The sequence below is a fragment of the Oreochromis niloticus genome, linkage group LG6, assembly GCF_001858045.2.
Source record: "Oreochromis niloticus isolate F11D_XX linkage group LG6, O_niloticus_UMD_NMBU, whole genome shotgun sequence".
Lineage (NCBI taxonomy): Eukaryota > Metazoa > Chordata > Actinopteri > Cichliformes > Cichlidae > Oreochromis > Oreochromis niloticus.
The window spans coordinates 11,188,311-11,207,454 of NC_031971.2; the positions used below are offsets into that span (position 1 = coordinate 11,188,311).

Below are 19,144 nucleotides of genomic sequence, written 5' to 3' on the forward strand. Positions count from 1 at the left end.
GTCAAAGGTCAGACATGACTGTGTTGTTTTAAAGCAGGCTGACGTCAGCATGTTGTATTAAAAATATAAGACATTAAGGTTTAAGTAAAGCCTTTGGCCTTCGGGGGGAGTTGCGCTCTCTGAGTGCTTTTGTTTTTCAAGGTTCTGACAGTGTTTGCACCTCTTCAGGTATGACAACAGGTGTCGTCACCTGCGGGCGGACCAGGCCCAGGAGAAGCTGGCTCAGGGAGCCTCATATGTGATCAGGTTTCGTCTGGAAGAGGGCGTTGAGCCTTTTCAGGATCTGATCTTTGGATGGAATCGGCATGAAGTTGCACAGGTTGGGATTTTCAGTGGGTTTTATTAATAAAGCTAACTTTTTGGGGGGTTTTTAATGTTTGACTATAAATATTCTTGCTTGATTGAAATAAATGTTACATTTCTTGAGGTTCAGATTGTTACTGTGCTTTAAAAACAAGTGTAGTCCATATAATGAGCTGTTAACGGTGGTACTTGAATACAAAAGGGTGCCTTTAGTTTTCAGTCTGCCATATTTCTTCTGGCTCCTTTCCAGCTCTCATTTTCAAACACATCCTCTGTCCTTTTGTTTTAGGTGGAGGGCGACCCTGTGGTGATAAAAGCAGACGGTTTTCCCACCTATCACCTCGCCAACATTGTAGATGATCATTACATGAAGGTCAGCCACGTCCTGCGGGGTTCAGAGTGGCTGATCTCCACCTCCAAACATCTCCTCATGTACCGGGCTCTTGGATGGCAGCCGCCCACGTTCGGACATCTGCCGCTGCTGATGAACAAAGATGGCAGTAAACTGTCAAAGAGGCAGGGGGACATATTCATCGAAACATTCAAGAGAGACGGAGTCCTGCCAGAGGCTCTGTTGGATATAACAACCAACTGTGGATCTGGATTCAACAGTGAGTGATGGGGGTCTCTGCAAAACTGTGATTAAAAATAGTGATCAATATATCAAAGTCCAACGTCTTGTGTTTCCATATAGCTAATCGAATGGGGAGGAGGATAGATGAACTGATTTCTGAGTTTAATCCTTCAAAGATCACAACTCACTCTGCTTTGTTAGACCTGGAGAAGCTGCCAGAGTTCAACAGGTGAGTCAGAACTTCACTTTAAGTTTATCCATCCAGCCTGGGTTCTGTTTATTTAGGCCTTATTTCATTTTTAAAGCAAGAGACGAAAAGATACATGATGCATAGTGATGCATACATTTTTCCAACTGCAATTTTAACGCAATGTAGATTTCTTTCTACTGGAATTCATTCCTGCTGATTGCTTTAGTTTAAGCTGTCCAGAGTTTGAAATGTTTGAATTGAGTGCATCACAGCGAAGCTCAATGGCTCTTTGCTTAACTCAAGAACAGCAAAACATTAAGTTTAAGTAATCATTCCCCAAAATGTCTCCTTGTTGTTAAGAGTAATTCAAAGTGTCTGTTTTTTTTGTGGAACATGAGGAAGTCTTATTAAAAAGAAGAGATGAAAAGGAAATCTATAAATACATATCCTTTTTAAGAGGTAAATGAAACTCTGTGTTTATGACAGACTTCACCTGCAGCAGCGAATTGAAGATGAGCAGCAGTGTGATTTGCTGATACAAGATCTACAGGAGCAAATCTATCAGGCCTACGCAGAACAGATCCAGGATAAGGATGTGCTGCACGAGGATTACATCAGGCGGGTGCTGCATCTCCGTAAGGTAACCATGACTTTACTCTGGTTTAACTCTGTATTCCTTTGCTAATTAAAAGGTTTTTGGCCTTTTTAGTGAAGGTTTACATCGTATAGACCTTATAGTGACTGTAGTGCGTTTGTGTCTATTCCTATCATATGGATATGAAACCAGCTGTTGTCAGTTGTTGATCTGTAGTTAAATACTGTCCTGCACTGGTGTGGCTTCTAGTGTGATGTCCAAACAGTGTGCATTATTATGGAAACAATCCTCTTCTCTCTTTAACAGGGTCACATATCCTTCCTGAAGGAGCTTGTAAGCCCCACTTACTCTTACTTGTGGGTGCGTCCTTCCTTTTCCAGCCAGGAGGTGGCATCACTCACTGGAGAGGCCCAGCACATTGCTTCATTACTGTTGAAGTGTGTACAGCATGTTTCATTCATCTTACAGTTTCAGTCTCTCAATGTGATTTTAAACAGTTGAATTTGTGCTTTTAGGCTGATAGAAGACCGAGGCGAGGAGCTTTCAGTGGATCGACTTGGTAAAGACTTGAAAGCTGTGGCTAAGCAGGCTAAAGCCACCAAGTACAGGGAGGTGATGAAGCTGTTACGTCTGGTTCTCAGCGGTCAGCAGGTATCCAGCCTCGTCCTGTAGAGTGTTTTCATGACAGATAGTGCCAACTCTGTTTTTCATCTTATACACCATCTGCATAGATGGTTGCAAAGCAAAAACAAATATATACACTGCTTAAAAATATAAAGGAACACTTTTTAATCAGAGTACAAGATCAAGTCCGTTCTTCTGGGATATTGATCTGGTCAGTTAAGCAGCAGTGGGGGTTGTTAACATTAACATTAACAACAGGTGCACTAGAGGGGCAACAATGAGACAAGCCTCAAAATGGGAATGGTTTTACAGGTGGAGGACACTGACATTTTTCCTTCATCTTTTTGACTAGTTTTTCATTTGACCAGGGTCAGTGTCACTTCTAATACCACTGTCTGAGCTATAAAATGACCTCCAGCAGGCCACTGGTGTGAATGTCTCGAACCAAACAATCACAAACAGACTTCTTGAGGGTGGCTGAAGGCCCAACATCTTCTAGTGGGCCCTGTGCTCACTGCTGAGCACTGCAAGCATGTTTGGCATTTACCAAAGAATACTAGAACTGGTGGGTTCACCACTGGCGCCCTGTGCTTTTCACAGATGAGAGCAGGTTCAGCCTGAGCATGTGACAGATGTGAAACGGTCTGGGGATGCCGTGGATAAAATAATGCTGCATGTCAGTGATGGTTTGGGGAGGCATATCCATGGAGGGACACACACACCTCTATAGGCTAAGCATCAGCACCCCTGCTATTAAGTATCGGGATGAAATCCTTGGACCCACTCAGACCCTACGGTGGTGCAGTGGGTCCTGACTCCAACAATGCCTGGCCTCATGTAGTGAAAGTATGTAGGCAGTTCCTGCAGGATAAAGGAATGGATACCATTGATCTCCACATTCAGCAGAAATAAATCCAACAGAGCACCTCTGGGACATCATGTTTGGGCCCAGTCTGAGCTACCAGACTGTCCAGGAGCTCAGATGTGAACCAGGTCCAGATCTGGGAGGAGATCGCCATGAGGATATCAACTTCGATCTTTAGGAGCGTCCACAGACATTGTCAGCCATGCATACGAGCACGTGGGGGGTAATACAAACTACTGAGTATCATTCTGGGTTGCTGCAATTCAGTTTCAGCAGAATGGAGTAGCCTGCTGCATTATTTTTTACACTTTGATTTCTTGTGTGTATTTGAATTCAATGATCTGTAAGGTGATAATTTTCAATTCCAACAAACGATGTGCCAGCTTTCATTCCTAAAACGTTACCCAGTCTATAGTCGTCATGTGCTTTCAAAGTGTTCCTTTTAAATTTTTTAAAGCAGTGTATAAATAAGGTCCTGTGTCTTCTAAATGAGCTGCAGAAGTTTTATCAAATATCACTTGTTGCCATTTGAGTTGAAGTCTGTCAGAACTGGAAACCACAAGTTTAAAGATGAGTCAGGTGTAAGGGCAATGTGCACTGCAGCTTGTCTTAAAAAGAACACATGGAAATGTGCTAAATCTGTGAAGTAAAGCTGGTTCTGAATTACTATAGTGCTTGTCTTTTCACAAACTCTAAAAATTCTAAAAAGTCAATAAGTGTTAGTAGTAGTTAAAAAAGAAGTCCACAAGTGTGGTTTCACTGCTGCTAGTTTTCACTCAAAAGTTATTAGTGGCTAAAGTCATACTTGAAGCAGAGGTGGTCATTAATTCAGTGGCGACAGTTCAACTCTGACCCTAACTATATTTAATTGATGTTTTGACCTTTTCTTGCAAAGTCATCCAGTTCCCATACTGATCACAAGACTTTGTTAATGGAAGTTCCTGCAATGATGTAATACAGTTTTTTTTTTTTTTTTTTTTTTTTTTTTTTTTTTCCAGCGTCAGATAAACAGACTGCAGTCTTTAATGAAAAGTTGGAGATACAAGATTTCTGTTAAAATTCTGTTCTATATGTTCTATTTTAAAAAAATAATAATAATTTTTTTTTTATTTAAATATTAAAAATATTAAAAATAATAATTTCATAATAAATATAGCAATTATATGTTCTTACTGCCAAGGGCTTTTATTCTGCACAGGTCTTATTGTAGCTGCCGGCCTGATTCTTCCTATCTAAAAGGTTTCATATAGACGCCCATATTTGGCAGAAGTATATGTTAAATTAAAACACACATCTGCATGTTAATAAGGTTGTGAGGTCTGTGGTTAAATTAATCAAGCAAAGATCAGCGTTTGTCATTTTGATCTTTACTTTAGAGTCACGTTTGCTCATCCTTAAGAACACCGTGTGCTTTAGAGTAGTTACAGATAAGTAGCATAATACAAGGAACTTAAAATGATGTCCATTGGTCATTTTTAAAGATCACTTTTGTTTCTGTAGTCTCATTTCTAAAGTTGTGTTTGTCAAACTGCAGATCAGCAGATTCAATCATGTCTAGCTGCTGAAATCAGAAAAATACTCTTAGCACGTGCCATATGTTCATTTCCTTATGTGAAATGACTCAGCTGAACTCCACAATACCATTTTTGAAAGGTGGCGGTAATGAAAAACAGTCGTCTACTTAGTCAGTTGCCACGTTACCCCTGCTTACTTGGTGAGGGCAGGCATGAAGAAAGAGGAAGCTGTTTCTTGGTTGTGCTTCACACAGGATGCTGGCTGGTTTGATTGTGTCAACTTTTCTGACCCCTGATCCTCTCTTCCCCTCTGACCTGCAGCAAGGTCCCAGTGTCGCTGAGATGATGGTGTCTCTGGGCTCTGCAGAGATCAGCCATCGATTCCAGAAACTTCTACTGCTTTCAAATGAAACAGATTAACGACTAAACTGCCCGCCACTACATCGCCTCACAGTCACCGCACTAACTGTTGGAAGCCTGAAGAAAACAGCTGCTGTTGGACTGGTTGGCCTGAGTGTTGACAGTTGATCTCACACATGGTGATTCTGCCACCTTTAAAATGAACTGAATGCCAATTAATACTTGAAATATTAGAAAATGTTTTATAAAGGTGCTGAGAACTAATTTTATGCACTCAGACTTTGTTATGCAGTAATGTGAGACCTTACACCTGTTGCTGTGCTCACACATGGATGGGAAGTACCTTGATATTTCCATGCAAATATCAAGGTACTTTACTGAAGAAATTTCAATGAAGCGATTTACAGATGTACAGTCGCAAGTGTTGATGAAGACGTCAGTAAATAAATTCCCCAAAGATAGATATATGACCTACATTTACATTTAATACAGACTTTCTGCTGGCAATTAACACCTTTTTGTTTTGAATGTGACATAATATATTATTGTCTTTTTTTAATAAATGATGCCAAACAATTTAATGACCTTATAAAATAAGGTATTTATTGTAAGACCTGTGTAATTAAACCATTGAACTACTTTTTAAAATGTTTTTGTTTATGAAAGATGGCTTACAAAAATTCTAGGGTAAACATTTTGAAATCACGTTCTGAGGTACTTCTACTTCCCTTTATTGTTATATTATTGAGTATTTATTTACTCCATTACACCAGTGTGATAGCTGACGTTTATAATGCTGGTATATAGAATAATAGGCAGTGAAATAATACTTCTATATATTTCAGAGTTAATGTTTCTATAATGTTGTGACATCACAGGGTTGACTGATGTGAGGTATTGTCAGCTTAAACATTTTAAAGTGAAGTCTTGTTGCAGAATGACCTTTTGTTATCATGCACCCTCTTTCACTTCTGAGCTTTTATAAAAAAAATTCTGGTTGTAACCAGGTTTTAAAATGTTAAAAATATAGGTGAATATAACCTGACATAAACAAAAAATGTAAATATTACACTGTCATTATTTACTAAACAAAAAGAAAGCCAAAATGCAGAAGCAGCATGTGAAAAACTGAGTACATCCCATCATTGGGTAGTTCTCGTAGAACCACCTATAGCAGCAATAATTTGAAGTCATTGTTCATTTTATGACTATTTTTCACATTGCTGTGAATTATTTACTTTTGTTTTTTGTTTTTAATCAGCATTGCTTCATTTCATTGAGGTTTTTGGGGCATTTCTTATGTTATGCATTGCTGTCTGAAGTTCCCACCACAGCATTTCAATACCGCTGAGGTTTGGACTTTGGGCCATTGCAATAGCTTCAGTCTTTTCTTTTCAAATCCAAATTTGCATCTTAAAAAACCACTAAACACTTCTGGAACAATGTCCTTTGAACAGATTAGCCGCATATCTTCACTCTGATCTAAAATGCACAGCACTAAGCTTTGAGAAAACCAAACACGTTGCACCAACTATCAAGCACAGTGGTGGAAGTGTGATGATTTGGGCTTGTTTTGCAGTCACTGAGTCAACCATAAACTCCTCTGCATACCAACGTATTCTAGAGTATGGGGCAGTCTGTAAAATGGCTAAAGCTTGACCCAAACAGGGTCATGCAACAGGACAATGATCACAGACACAGCAACAAATCTACATCTGAGAAAGTCTGTACTGTCATGACTGAACTTTAACATTAAACATGCTAAATGAGGCCCATAGAGTCTGAAACAAAAGACTCTCTTAAACGTTCCTTTTGTGAATAATCTTTCTCAGTGTAGATACACCCCCGAATACTTTTACAGAGGTCCTCACATTTGCTAACGATCAATTAATCTTTGACTTTTTTGGTATAGGGAGGGTTAAATAGTGAGTTAAATGGTGTTTAATCTGAGTTTGTATTAAAATAATTTTAAGAACATGAACAGTAGACTCCATGAGGGTATCATGAGGGCCTTGAGTCCCTTAGTGGGACCTGTGCTTGCAGTTACTGTCAGCTGAACTGAGAGAGTGATCATCTGTGGCCATCACCTCCAAAACCATTTCCTTGTTGGTGGTTATGTTCTTGTTGCCTCTCAAGAGCTCTTGGTGACACTTACATTTGCATCAAAGCAGGTGAAATGCATTCACAATGGTTAATGGTTTATGGTTCCTAACTGGGCAGACTGATGGAGAGTTCCCTTAATTCTGAGAACTGTATCGCAGATAATGGACTCTTAGTTGAATTATCAAAGCATGGTATTTTTTTAAATTTTGAGTCAAATTATATTTAGAAGAAATATTCTTACACGAAGAGATGTAGGACGTTTGAACTTAATACATTATGAATTAAGCATCATAACAAATGCGATATGAAAGTATTAAAAGTACTCCAAATAATATAAAAATAACAATTCCCAATGAATTCTTCTGTAAGTGGAAAGACGTTTGGGTGATCTAACGAAGTAAAAACTTTCCGTGTGAAATGTGGTGGAGAAGTAAGAAGGTGGCAGTGTGCATGAGCCTGAAGTGAGTTCCTTCTTTCACCACTGCACTGACAAATACGATATAGAGTTGAAGATAAGCAGTTGTGTGAGCGCAGTGCTGATGCAGGCAGTGAGGGGGGTGTAACGTGGTTGGTGTGTCAGGGGCGTGAGTGTCACATGTCAGCGTACACAGACGGCAGTTTGACACCTCCGCTTCTCCACCAGAGAGGAACACTCGGCAGCTAAGCGGGTCTGGACCGGCAGGAGACGGACGGCGATGGCGAGCGGTGACAGCCAGGAGACTTTCGAGTCTTGGCTCAGTAAGTGAACACGGAACAGAAAAAAGTTTGTGTTGTTGTTGGCGTTCAGCTGCGAGTCTGCAGAGCTAGCCTACTTCTCATTGGCGAGACGGTCCGTGCTAATGTCCCGTGGACGGTCGGCTCGTGACTTCAGTTTGACTCCATCACCGCACAGACTTTTCATGCGCGAAACAACGCCCTGTTTTATTTATTTAACTTAAACTAGGTTTTGGTATTCTCTAGAAACTCTCAGCTGGAACAGGAAGTTGTTCGCTCGTGCGTGTGCGTGAAAGAGAGAGAGAGAGAAGCGCTCGAGCGGTGTTCGCGTGTCACCTGCAGACGTGCGCGCGCTGTCACAGGTTTTTTATTTAATAAAAGCAGGCGTGTAACCAAACAAGTAGCTGGAATTGACTTTAGACCTGTGATGAAATACAGAGCAGGTTTTTATAGGTTTTACTGCAATAATTCATCCCATAATGTCATAATCTCATACTGTATTCATAGTTAAAAAATAAAATAAAAAGGCACCCACACAGGAGAGAGGTAGTGCTGAAGCAGTCAGTTCATAGCATGGTTATTGTCGTATTGTACTGTATAGTTGTATAGTTTACAGGCTTGTAGACATCCAGAATCTCAATTAAAATGTGCATTAAAGCCTCGTCACCTTATTGGATAAGCTCCTCTGTATTTTTTTTTTTTTGTATTTTAATTTATTTACTGTAATTTCTTTATATTTTGCTTCCAAGTAGCCCTTCTTGCTTGTAACTTTTTAAAAGTGGTCCTAAGCGATAGTCCTCCAGGCTTACAGAAAAGTTTTTATGGATACTGGCTTTAGCTGAATCTATGAATGCAATCTATAAGAAAGGTGCCTTTTAAGCATGAATGATTCATAGGTTAGTGTTAAGTGGTTTCACACATACGCAAAGGTCAGGTATAGGAACTGGACTGAAAATTAGTAAAAAAGTAGGCAGTGTCTAAAGAAAAACTTTGAAAGACCTTAAGAAAGCCTGGATAACTATTGCTCAACACCACTTTAAAAATAATACAAAGTCTGGCTCCATGACAGCAAAATATAAAGAAGTGATTTTTTTTAAATGTGGTTTCAGGCTTTTCTTCTTCTACCTCTGGTTATGTATTTCATCAAAAAAAAAAATGGATCTAGAAAATTATCGAATACAATACTTAAAAAAAGGAAAATAAAACAACTTGTCATCTTATATGGTGGGGATGGTGCACAAATATGTGTGCTAGCTAGCCTCCACACATTAGAAGCACACTTGGTGCAACATAGGCTTTGTTTCCCCTTTTTGTGCAGATCTTTAATTTTCACTTCCACAGCAAATCATTTTTTCTTCTTCTTCTTCTGTATTTCACTCTTTCTGTGGTCTGATTTTTTTCAGATCAGGCCACGGACCCAAATAATCAGGAGGACAGATGGGACTGTATTCAGGGTTTCTACGAGCTTGTCAATCAGGAGACTAACGGGTGAGCAGAGTGTTGCTTTCTTCAGTCTTACCTATAATTTAAGCACCTGTAAAACTTGTATACTTCCCCTCTTTATTGTAGTTAGTATGAACTAAAGTTTTGTAAGCAAAGCCACTTTCTTCTAAAAATGACTTTAACACAACTCAGACATTTGGGAAATAGTTGCTTCACATCCATGTTGCCATCACAGTTTGTCAGTTACACCATCGCGCAAGATCAAGAGGGAAGTCTGTGACACCTTTTCCCCTTTCCCTCTTCTCGATATGATGCAGCATAAAGTGTAAAGGTACTTTCATGTAAAAGCAGAGTCCTGTTTTATTTTAAGCATTTCAGTGCATTTCTGCTGAGGCGGGCAGAGCACTGTGTGGAAGCTGTGCAAACACTACGTCTTCAGCTGTTTGCGCGACATGTTTGCTCACAGTTCACTCAGATGATTTGAGATTTGTCTGCCTTTCAGGCCGCAGGTAGCCATTCGTCTTCTCGCACATAAAATCCAGGCTCCACAGGAGAAAGTGGCTCTGCAGGCTCTCACAGTGAGTAACCAGACTAATGTCATGGCATGTCACGCCGTGTATTTATCTCTCTTGTTTTGTGGTGCTTTTATCTGCAGACGTTTGAACTTAAACCAGATTTTTTAACATGGACAAGTGCTATAATTCTGTATTGATTTATTTCTCCTTCTCAAAGGTCATACTCGGCATTTGTCACAGTATTTTCGTCGACAGACACCACAGAAAAAAAAAAGTCTTTCTTGTAACTCTGTGTGTGGGGGTGGGGTGAATAATATCCGTGACTAATATTTATCACGTGGACGAAGCGAGATGAGGCATTTAATCCAAGTTTGAAGCTGCTGTGAAGGCACGCACAGCTTGTAGCAAGTGTTTCGCTATGAGATGCGACTTGGAGAAGCTTCTTGAGGACCATGTGCCTCAGAACATGTGACATTTTTAAAATGTGGTTAACCACAAATATCAAAGAAGAAAATCTCTTCTCTCTGTTGCGTGCTGCGTACGAAAAAACGTTCTTCAGTTTCTAGTGGTTAGGATTGAGTTTTTTTTGTTGTTGTTTTTTTGGTGTTTTCCAGATTCTCGAGGCATGTATGAACAACTGCGGCAAGCGGTTCCACAGCGAGGCTGCCAAGTTTCGCTTTCTCAATGAACTCATCAAAGTGTTAACACCAAAGGTACTGCTTATCACACACAAAAATGTCAGTGGTAGTTTTTAAGCAGAGAGAACAGTCTGAAAACCTCTACATTTGGTAGTCAGACTTCCACGAAGTAAATTATTTAAGAGTTCAAATGAACTGCAGTGAACTTTTGTGAACGTGGAAAAAAAAAATAGCCTCCATATATCACATGGCTCAGTCAAAGTTCAATAAAAAAAAAGCATCAGATGTTGAATTATAGAGATTCATATTATAAGAATGAAAAAATGTACTTCAATTAATATGTTTAGACAGTTACTGCAGGTATAGAGTCAGAAAAGTCTCCGTGTTCCCAACTGTGCAGCACGTTAGTAAATCTGCTCCAATCTAATCTAAGAATCTGACAGCATATAGATTTAAAATTAGTCCAACATCCAAAGATCCACGTTCTAGACTGTGGGACCAGGATATTCTGGAAATTTCTAATGAGCAGCTTTTTCTGCAGTAACTCTGACATGTGATCCATCTTTCCGAGCAGTATTTCGGCTCGTGGACTCCGCAGACAGTCAAAGACAGGGTGACGGAGGTCCTCTACGGCTGGACGCTCTGGCTTAAAGATGAACCTAAGATTCAGGAAGCTTACAGCATGCTCAAGAAACAAGGTGAGGAACAATGCAGACACACGACATGAAACGTCTGCGCTCAGAAGCTCTACCTGAGAATCACTTCATCTAACACTGAGCACGTGATATGTAACAGTTTAATAATTTCTTAGTTGTTCTGTTGTGTTCAACTCTTGATGAACATGGGACGTTTTTTGATTTTTTTTTGAGTGGGTGTCTTTTTCTGATGTTAGGTATTGTGAAGAAAGATCCCAAACTGCCGGAGACAGTTATAATGGCTCCTCCACCACAGAGAACCACAGAGTCTGTTTTTGACCAGGAGGACAAGGCTAAGGTGAGCGTGTGTGTTGCTGTATACTGAGGTGTGTGACAGGTTTCATCCTGCTTACATTTTTTCTGTGCTTAAAGCTGTTGGCCAGATTATTGAAAAGTGGCCGTCCTGAAGACCTGGAAACTGCCAACAGGCTCATTAAAAGCACCATCAAAGAGGTGAGGAGTGCAGCGGTGATCGTGCAAAGATGATGATCGTGCTTTTATATCAATTTAATATTGACTTTTTTTTTTCCTGTGTATGTGCTACATTAAGGAGCAAGAGAAGGCTGAGAAAGTGTCAAAGCGTGAGTCTACTCTGCAGGATGTGGAGAGCAACACTAAGCAGCTCAGAGAGCTACTGGAACAGCACGCTATAACTGGAACTTCATTACAGCCCAGTGACGACATGAAGGTATGTTACTACATGAAATACACACTCAGCTTTGGAAATCCTGTGACTGTTGTGTCTTTAACTGCTTTGCAACTGCAGAACTGTTTTCTTTCTTTTTTTTGTGCAGCCTTGGGTACGTTTGAGCACAACATTTGATTGCAAGGACTAGAATTCACTGTTGGTATTAAATGAAATGCACTGTGGTGGTTTGAATCGTATCTATCCAATAGATTCCAGTTTGTTCATGTAAACATTGAGTCTTCCTCACATGCCAAAGTCATTCATGGAGTTCCACAGGGTTCTGTGCTGGGACTACGTTACACATGCTTCCATAGACAATATCATTAGAAAACACTACCCAGTTTTAAAATGGAGACAGTGATCAGTTCGATCTTTCACACTGAGCCTTTTTTTTTCTTTAGCATAACGAATACCACACTTTATCCTAAGTTTATTTGTAACGATTCCATAACACTATAATACATAAAATAAATTATTTAGATGTGTAAAATTATCTAAATAATTTGTAAAATGAAGAAAACTTATAAACATAACCTTGAATATTTATTTTAAATCAAAATTTAAATAATTGGCAATTTCTGAAAATATGTTGAAAATGAGTTAATCGGGTTTTCATTAATTAATGATTTTAAACTGCCCGTAGGTGTGAACGTGAGTGCGAATGATTGTCTGCCTCTCTCTGTTAGCCCTGCAACACACTGCCTTGCCCTAAGGCGGGGGTGTCAAACATGAGGCCTGAGTGCCTGAATCGGCCCACTAAAGATTAGAATCCAGACCCAATGGACGGGTTAGGAAAACGTGAAGGGGGTCAAAAAGTTTGGACCTTTTAACCGTATTGTCACGAGTGTTAGAGACATTAGACATATTTGCTTTTTGTCTTTTTACAGTGGATGCACAGGATACACTGCGTACCCATTGCACACATGGATACACTGTTTCTGCAGTTTTACACATTTAACCTTTTTTAATCAGCTCGATGGAGCTGGGATACATTGATGTGTCTTTGAGCTTCATTTATCATTACAGATCTTTCTATCCCTGTTTTGGTCATTAGCGTTTTGAGTAACCTGAAGCACTGGAAGCTGAACACATGCTTTAATGACCCTCAGCAGCCATATTTGTTCGTAGCTGCTGCGTAACTGCATGTTGATTTTTAGTCCTCGTGGACAGGCTGTTTGCTGATTGAAGTCTTGTGATCTTTATTTAGTAAATTCTGTGTCTGTGATGAAGTCGCTTATTTCCACCCTTAGTTTATCTCCTTGGATACAACTGATCGGTTTAAAAAACTTCACTCAAGCTGTGATGTCGTGCTGATAGAGCCAATTTTTCCACTGTCACAATGCTGGGAAACGATGTTCTGCTGGTGGAAACTTGAGGCACAATGTCTGACAGTTGATTTACTTGAAGAAGTAATTTAAAAAATTAAAAAAAAACATTGAATTTTTTTAAACCTTTGCAGGCGCTGTATGAGCGCTGCGACCGGCTGAGGCCCAGCCTCTTTCGACTGGCCAGCGACACGATGGATGACGACGCTGCTCTGGCGCAGATCCTGGCAGCTAACGATGACTTGACTCTTGTAGTGAACGCTTACAAATTCCGGGTGGTGGGAGCAGAGTGTAACGGAGAAAGAGCACGAAGTAAAAGTGAAGAAGTGACGAGTAAAACTGGTAGGCTTCATTTTGTTCACCTTTTAGTCCTCGTGGAAAAATCTTGTTTGCGAACCTCTTTTCTCTCATTGGTCCAGCTCCTACGAGTCACAGGGAGGTTAAGAGCTACCACCTCATCGATCTGTCAGCGTTGGACTCTCCGCAGACTCACAGTAAAGCCGATTCCCTGCCTGTATTCGAATCTTCGTCACCCGTCTTCACCTCTTATCTGGACAAAGCTTTCAGCTCAGAAGCCGACCAGGACTTAAACGAATTAGGTGGGCCTGCATTTGTTCCTATTTCGGCTTTATTGTCTGTAACACTGACAAATACGCTTCATAATGTAATGACGTCCTGTTGTGTGATTAGATCTGGTCTCAAAGCAAAGGACTCAGGAGAATTCTAAGTCCTATTCTGAGGAACTGATGCAGGTGAGGCTTGAATGGAAGATTTAAACATGCATTTTGTTTGGAAGATGCAATTTGACATATACTTTTACTTTTAGTTAAATGGAGACATTTTTAATGCTGAGCAGAACAGAGGAGGGCTTTTGCTGAGAGCCCGTGGATGTGGGGGCAGCAGTGCTACAACTAATGGGACAGACATTTGGTAAGTTAGCAAAGAAATTTCTAGATTCATAGGCGCTTGGTCAGAGTAGTAAACAAGTTAACAACCTTTTGTTTTTAAAAATCTGCCTTTTCTCCCGTTAGGTCTCACCCTCAAAGTCAGCAGTTCAAATGGTCGGACAAACCATCAAATGAAGGTTCAGGTTCTCCAGTGAAACTAGAGGACTCATGCCCCCCACACTTACTGAAGAACATCTTTGTTCCAATGGAAAGCATCAAATCCAGTAAGTCGTCTAAAGCGGGATCGTCCAGTGTTTGCCGCGAGTTTTGCAGCTACGAGGAAGTCGTTCCTCAGTATCAGCACATACTTTAATTGTTATTTTCACGTGTATGTTAGGTCAGCTGGAGCCGATCACGTTATACAACCGGGCCGGTTTCCACGTATCTCTTCATTTCGCTAGAGACCCTCCGCCAGGTCATCCAGGTGTCGCCGTGGTCGTCATGTCTGCAGTGAACACATCTGCGCTCGATGTGAGAGACTTCCTGTTTCAAGCTGCTGTTCCAAAGGTAACAAACTCAGACTGCAGGGGGATGTTTTTAAAATGTGGACGGATGCACTTTTGAATCAGGAAAACTTTTGCAGATTTCTCTAGGACATGTCTACTTTGAACCTCTTAACCTCCAGCTCTCGAAGGAAGACATTCCCATGCTGTGCTGTCTGATCTGTGGCAACACAATATCTAATGCTGGCTAGATTTTTGTTTCTTAAACATGAGTGATTGTTCTAAACAGAACAAATATTAGCTAAAATTGTTAATTGGAACAAAAAAGATACAACAAAGAAAGCAGGCTGGTCCAAATTAAGTACTTTTTTCACAGTTTTGCTTAAAAAATGAAATATGATGTTCAAATTAGTGCTATAATTTCAGAATTTTAAATGGTGACTGCTCAATAAGTCTAGGAAAGTGCTGTATAAATGCCAGTACACATTTTTCTCAGTTGCAGATGTTTTTTCATTAGAAGTAGGTAGACACGGGTGTTACTGATGGAATGAATTATGTTACGCACTTAGCCTTCACCTCACACACAGATGGGATTGGTAACACCTCTGTGTGCGTCTATTTGATGTCACGAAGGCTCTCTCTGTGTAAAAGGGAATATTAAACTGTAGCTTCATTTTGCGTCTAAAAATATTACAGCTTTGTATATGTTTAGATGGAGAGGAAGCTAGGTCATTGGCCTGTGACAGCTGTTACACAAAGCTCTGTGCAGTTAGTTGTAGGCTCAGACTATCAGATCACAACAAAATGTATCTGGCGCCCCCTGCTGGAGTCAGGTTGACAGTTCAAATTTGTTGGACACTCCCTGTCAGTGTTTTTCTGTTTGAAACCACTTCATGTGTCTGCCTGCTTCCTATCTGAGTTGGGCACACGGCTCTTTCTTACTTTAATTACTGTCACACAGACGATGTTAGTGAAACTTCAGCCTGCCTCAGGGACACACCTACCTCCGTACAACCCTGTCCTGCCTCCACCTGCTGTCTCCCAGGTCCTCCTGTTAGCTAATCCTCAGAGGGTGAGTTATATGCATGTCACTGTTACTGCCTGTCTACCTTGATTAAAGTTTTCAGCATATTTACATGTCAGTTTGTTTAAGTTTATACTTGTTTTTGTTGTAGATTTCCACAGAGCAGGGTTGTTTTGCTCTTACTATAAATTGTCTGATCCTCAGTAAGATGCTTCACACATTTCCTGTACATGGCAGGAAATGGTTAAGAGAGTAAAGCTGTAGATAAACACCATACTCTGCTTTATATTACAACACAACACAACAGATAATGCTGATAACATTTTAAATATGTGTTCTTTATTTCTTTTTTTGGAGAAATTCAGCCATTTTCCTAAGATGTTCCTTATTTCCCTCAGCGTAAAGTCCGCCTGCGCTACAAGCTCACACTGATGCACGGAGACCAACATCTGAGCGAGACGGGAGAGATCGACAACTTTCCTGACTGGATGTCTTTGACCGGCCACTGAAAACTTCACAAACTCAGATTTGTACTCTGTGCTGGGTGTGAAATTAACATTTGAAGGAAGAGAGAGTGAAAGTGAAACCAGGGAGGAAGAAAAACTCAACCAGAAGATGGAGATGCTTTCAGGTTTGGACACTTCATGAAGTAACACCAAGCAAGTTTATATTTTTGAAAATCCTATTACTTTTGTGTGTGTGGTTTTTTTTAAACAATTTGCTGTGATTAAAAAAAAGTAGCAACTGTGATTCAGGCAAAGAAAAATGGCTGGCATTATTTTAAAAAAGAGTTGAAAGTCTTACATTGCACATGAAATCCGTTACTTCCAGTTCCTTTATACCTGGTTGGTATTCCAAAGAAACACCAAGCACTGACTCTGGAGTCACACTGTGGTAAACAGTGGCTGGAGACAGAAGTGCAACTAAAAGTATTGTGACCTTGAGATCTTGTTGCCTTTTGAAGATATAGACCTGGAGTGTAACTGCTCGTCAGTGAGTTGTTGTGATCTGTATTCCAAGCTTGATGCATCAAAACACGATAAAACTGCAATAAGAGGCGTCAGTCTGCAACTCGATGGGGTACATACAATCTGTTTGTGATCATTTGTGATAATGCAGAGATTATCTATGAGGAATCACAAATCTGTTGCTGTCAGAAATTCACAGAAAGTGCTTAAAGTCAGAGTCTCACAAATAGGAAACAGAAAGTTCCCCCACAAATACTGACGTATGGCTGCGATTTAACTACAGAATGACATTTACTCTGCTACCTTGCTGTTATATAGGTACATAACAAGAATACAACCAGTTGGCAACCAGCTGACTTGAGCCCCCTTATTGCAAAGAGATATGACTTGGACGTATTGTGCTCGTCAGACTGAGTCTGATTGACTGTGTTTTTAAATTAGACTGTGATTATTCGTGAACTGTCATCTGTCTGAGAGCGACTGCTTTAGACACAGTTCGTCTCCCACCCGGGGACCTGTGCAACCACTTTCAATCAGTCACTGAAAATACTCAGTGCAGTGCGTGGGTTGCACGCACACACACACAAATAATGAGCAGCAAAGGGAGGAGCTGTTGCTCTGATTATTGTAAAACCCAAACAGTCCAAGTCTTTAGTAGTTATTGTTGCTTTTGCCATTAAGAAACTCAAGTACAACAAAATCTGTGGCAAAAAGTTTCAAATAAAATAATCTATTATTCATTCAGAAAAGAATGAATAATAGTGTAAAGGAACTGTAACATTAGTTACTGTAACATTAGTTACAGTTCCTTTACACTTTTGTGTGCATCAGAATATTGTATTTCAAATCTGATTCAGGTGTCAGATGCTCTGCTGTCATCTTATTTTGCTGCCTCATGCTGTTGTTAAGCCACAGAGGTGCAGTCTGACGTGTTGCTGGTTTCAAGTCTGCATTTGAAAAACTTTATTTCCTCTTCTGCTTTTCTGACATCAGAACTTTAGAAGCACCTCGAGATGTTTTTAATATGTATTTATCTTCCAACTAAGATTTTCTTTCCTTACACTTAAAGTGTGTGTGTATAATTATATAATTGTATTACTGCATTTCGGATCTGCTTGTTTGTGCATCAATTAAAAGATTCAAGAAAAAACACAAAGAAATGTAGCAAAGCTGATAAAAATTGTTTACATCTGTAAACACTTTCTCCCCACTCTGGCAGAAAGCAGGACAAAATAGCTGGTGAATGTGTTGAATATACTTTAAAATAAATCAGTTACTACTCTTTGCTGTAGCGTTTGACTCTTAGTAGCATGCTTTTTTTTTTCTTTGGTCCTCGTTTCTTTGTGTGAAGTTGTTTCCAGTTTGCTTGTGTTTCATTTTATTTTATTTAGTTTTCTTTAATTACAGACTGTGTGTTGTTTCCTCAGCTTTAACCACTTTATGATCCCCAAAGAAGCCATTCAGGCTCAGTTTTACCTGCTTCCTCCTGTGTGATTGTGAAACAGGAAATGCATGTCTGTCATGTGTCAGTATTGAGTTCTTCAGTAAATATGGATTGTGTTACAGTTTTGTTCTGGGTCCAGGGATTTCAGATCTGCGGCTCTTTTACACATGTGCAGGGGCTCAATGTGGTATCGCCAAAAGACGATAATATAAACACAAAATGAACAATGGATATTTTGCAGTGTTTTTTAAAAGTTTGTCTCGACGTCCTCCAGCTGTGAAAGTATGTAGCCTTTACACTGAATTAAAAAACGTTTCACATCTGCCTCATCTCCTTCGTTTAACACGTGTTGCTTCATTCTCTTGTATTTGCCGACCTCTACAGCGGTGATTAGCACGGCTGAATACGCATAAATGTTTGTGTATTGACCCTGCGTTGCTATGGATTCCACATGCAGCTGGGTTTTAGTCAAATTGAACTGAAAATTAAATTTTTTATATAACTTTTAAAGCTCTTGCACTGCTACATTTTTCTTATTTTATAAGTTACGTTCTTTGAATTGATACATTTCTACAAATAAATCAAAGCTCTGCAGACCACTTTATAGTTACTGTTTAACAGTAGGCCTAAAAATGCTAATTTTTTTCTCTCCACTTTACAGTTGTTCCTGAAGTAAAACAATAAAATTATATAAAAAAAACTTTTTATTTAATTTAGTTCTGTAATAATAAAAAATGCACTAGAAGGAGAATAACTATAATGAAAAGGCAAATTTAAATGACCATGTAATGATAAATAACCCACTGCAGAGTAGTTGTGATAAAAGATGTTAATTATTTACACCTGTTCATTTGGATAGGCTAATTTATAATTAATAGAGTGTGTCATCTTTATTGTGAGGCTTCAAAGTTTGACAGTTGTTTCATATTAAAGGTTGCCGAGCCCAGGTTTGGTCCATCTTCATGCTACTCTGTGCTGCAGAGAGTCCTGAGATCTGTGCAAGTAGCAGAGTGGGAGATCCACTGCTGGATAAACTGTGAGGACACTGTTCCCAAACAACTTTCATCTGTAAAAATGGCTTCATAGTGTAGTGATTTAGCCTGACAAGCAAAAGGTCTCCAGTTTTGTCCCAGGGGGAGACACAATTCCCTGTGGAGTTGCATTAAGAAGAG

At 39.8% G+C, this 19,144-nt stretch overlaps 2 protein-coding genes across 7 annotated transcripts in view; both read left to right on the top strand.

Annotated features, from left to right (window-relative positions):
* The window catches only part of ears2 (glutamyl-tRNA synthetase 2, mitochondrial), a 12,975-nt gene extending 7,217 nt beyond the window's left edge, over nucleotides 1-5,758 (top strand). For all 6 annotated transcript variants that reach the window (XM_013265187.3, XM_013265188.3, XM_003456934.5 and 3 more), the window contains 7 exons: nucleotides 169-319; nucleotides 593-914; nucleotides 998-1,106; nucleotides 1,554-1,707; nucleotides 1,969-2,099; nucleotides 2,178-2,313; nucleotides 4,987-5,758. In XM_013265187.3, the coding sequence (XP_013120641.1) occupies nucleotides 169-319; nucleotides 593-914; nucleotides 998-1,106; nucleotides 1,554-1,707; nucleotides 1,969-2,099; nucleotides 2,178-2,313; nucleotides 4,987-5,085 (1,102 nt within the window). In that variant the 3' untranslated portion in view covers nucleotides 5,086-5,758. The remainder of the gene's footprint in view (nucleotides 1-168; nucleotides 320-592; nucleotides 915-997; nucleotides 1,107-1,553; nucleotides 1,708-1,968; nucleotides 2,100-2,177; nucleotides 2,314-4,986) is intronic.
* A 1,891-nt stretch (nucleotides 5,759-7,649) lies between these two features.
* LOC100697104 (ADP-ribosylation factor-binding protein GGA3) lies at nucleotides 7,650-18,301 on the top strand. The gene is made up of 16 exons (XM_003456935.5): nucleotides 7,650-7,866; nucleotides 9,246-9,330; nucleotides 9,788-9,863; nucleotides 10,415-10,513; nucleotides 11,013-11,136; nucleotides 11,331-11,431; nucleotides 11,506-11,586; nucleotides 11,684-11,821; nucleotides 13,281-13,488; nucleotides 13,566-13,745; nucleotides 13,837-13,898; nucleotides 13,973-14,076; nucleotides 14,178-14,317; nucleotides 14,431-14,600; nucleotides 15,498-15,608; nucleotides 15,959-18,301. The coding sequence occupies exons 1-16, from the start codon at nucleotides 7,824-7,826 to the stop codon at nucleotides 16,067-16,069; spliced, it is 1,833 nt and encodes a 610-aa protein (XP_003456983.1). The 5' UTR covers nucleotides 7,650-7,823; the 3' UTR covers nucleotides 16,070-18,301.
* The last annotated feature ends 843 nt before the right edge of the window (nucleotides 18,302-19,144 follow it).

Excerpts from the sequence above, each read along its gene's own strand:
- LOC100697104 (XM_003456935.5), top strand. The coding sequence starts at position 7,824 with ATGGCGAGCGGTGACAGCCAGGAGACTTTCGAGTCTTGGCTCA. Across the intron at positions 9,331-9,787 it reads GTCAATCAGGAGACTAACGG|GCCGCAGGTAGCCATTCGTC; the intron begins GTGAGCAGAGTG and ends TCTGCCTTTCAG. Across the intron at positions 13,746-13,836 it reads CCAGGACTTAAACGAATTAG|ATCTGGTCTCAAAGCAAAGG; the intron begins GTGGGCCTGCAT and ends TTGTGTGATTAG.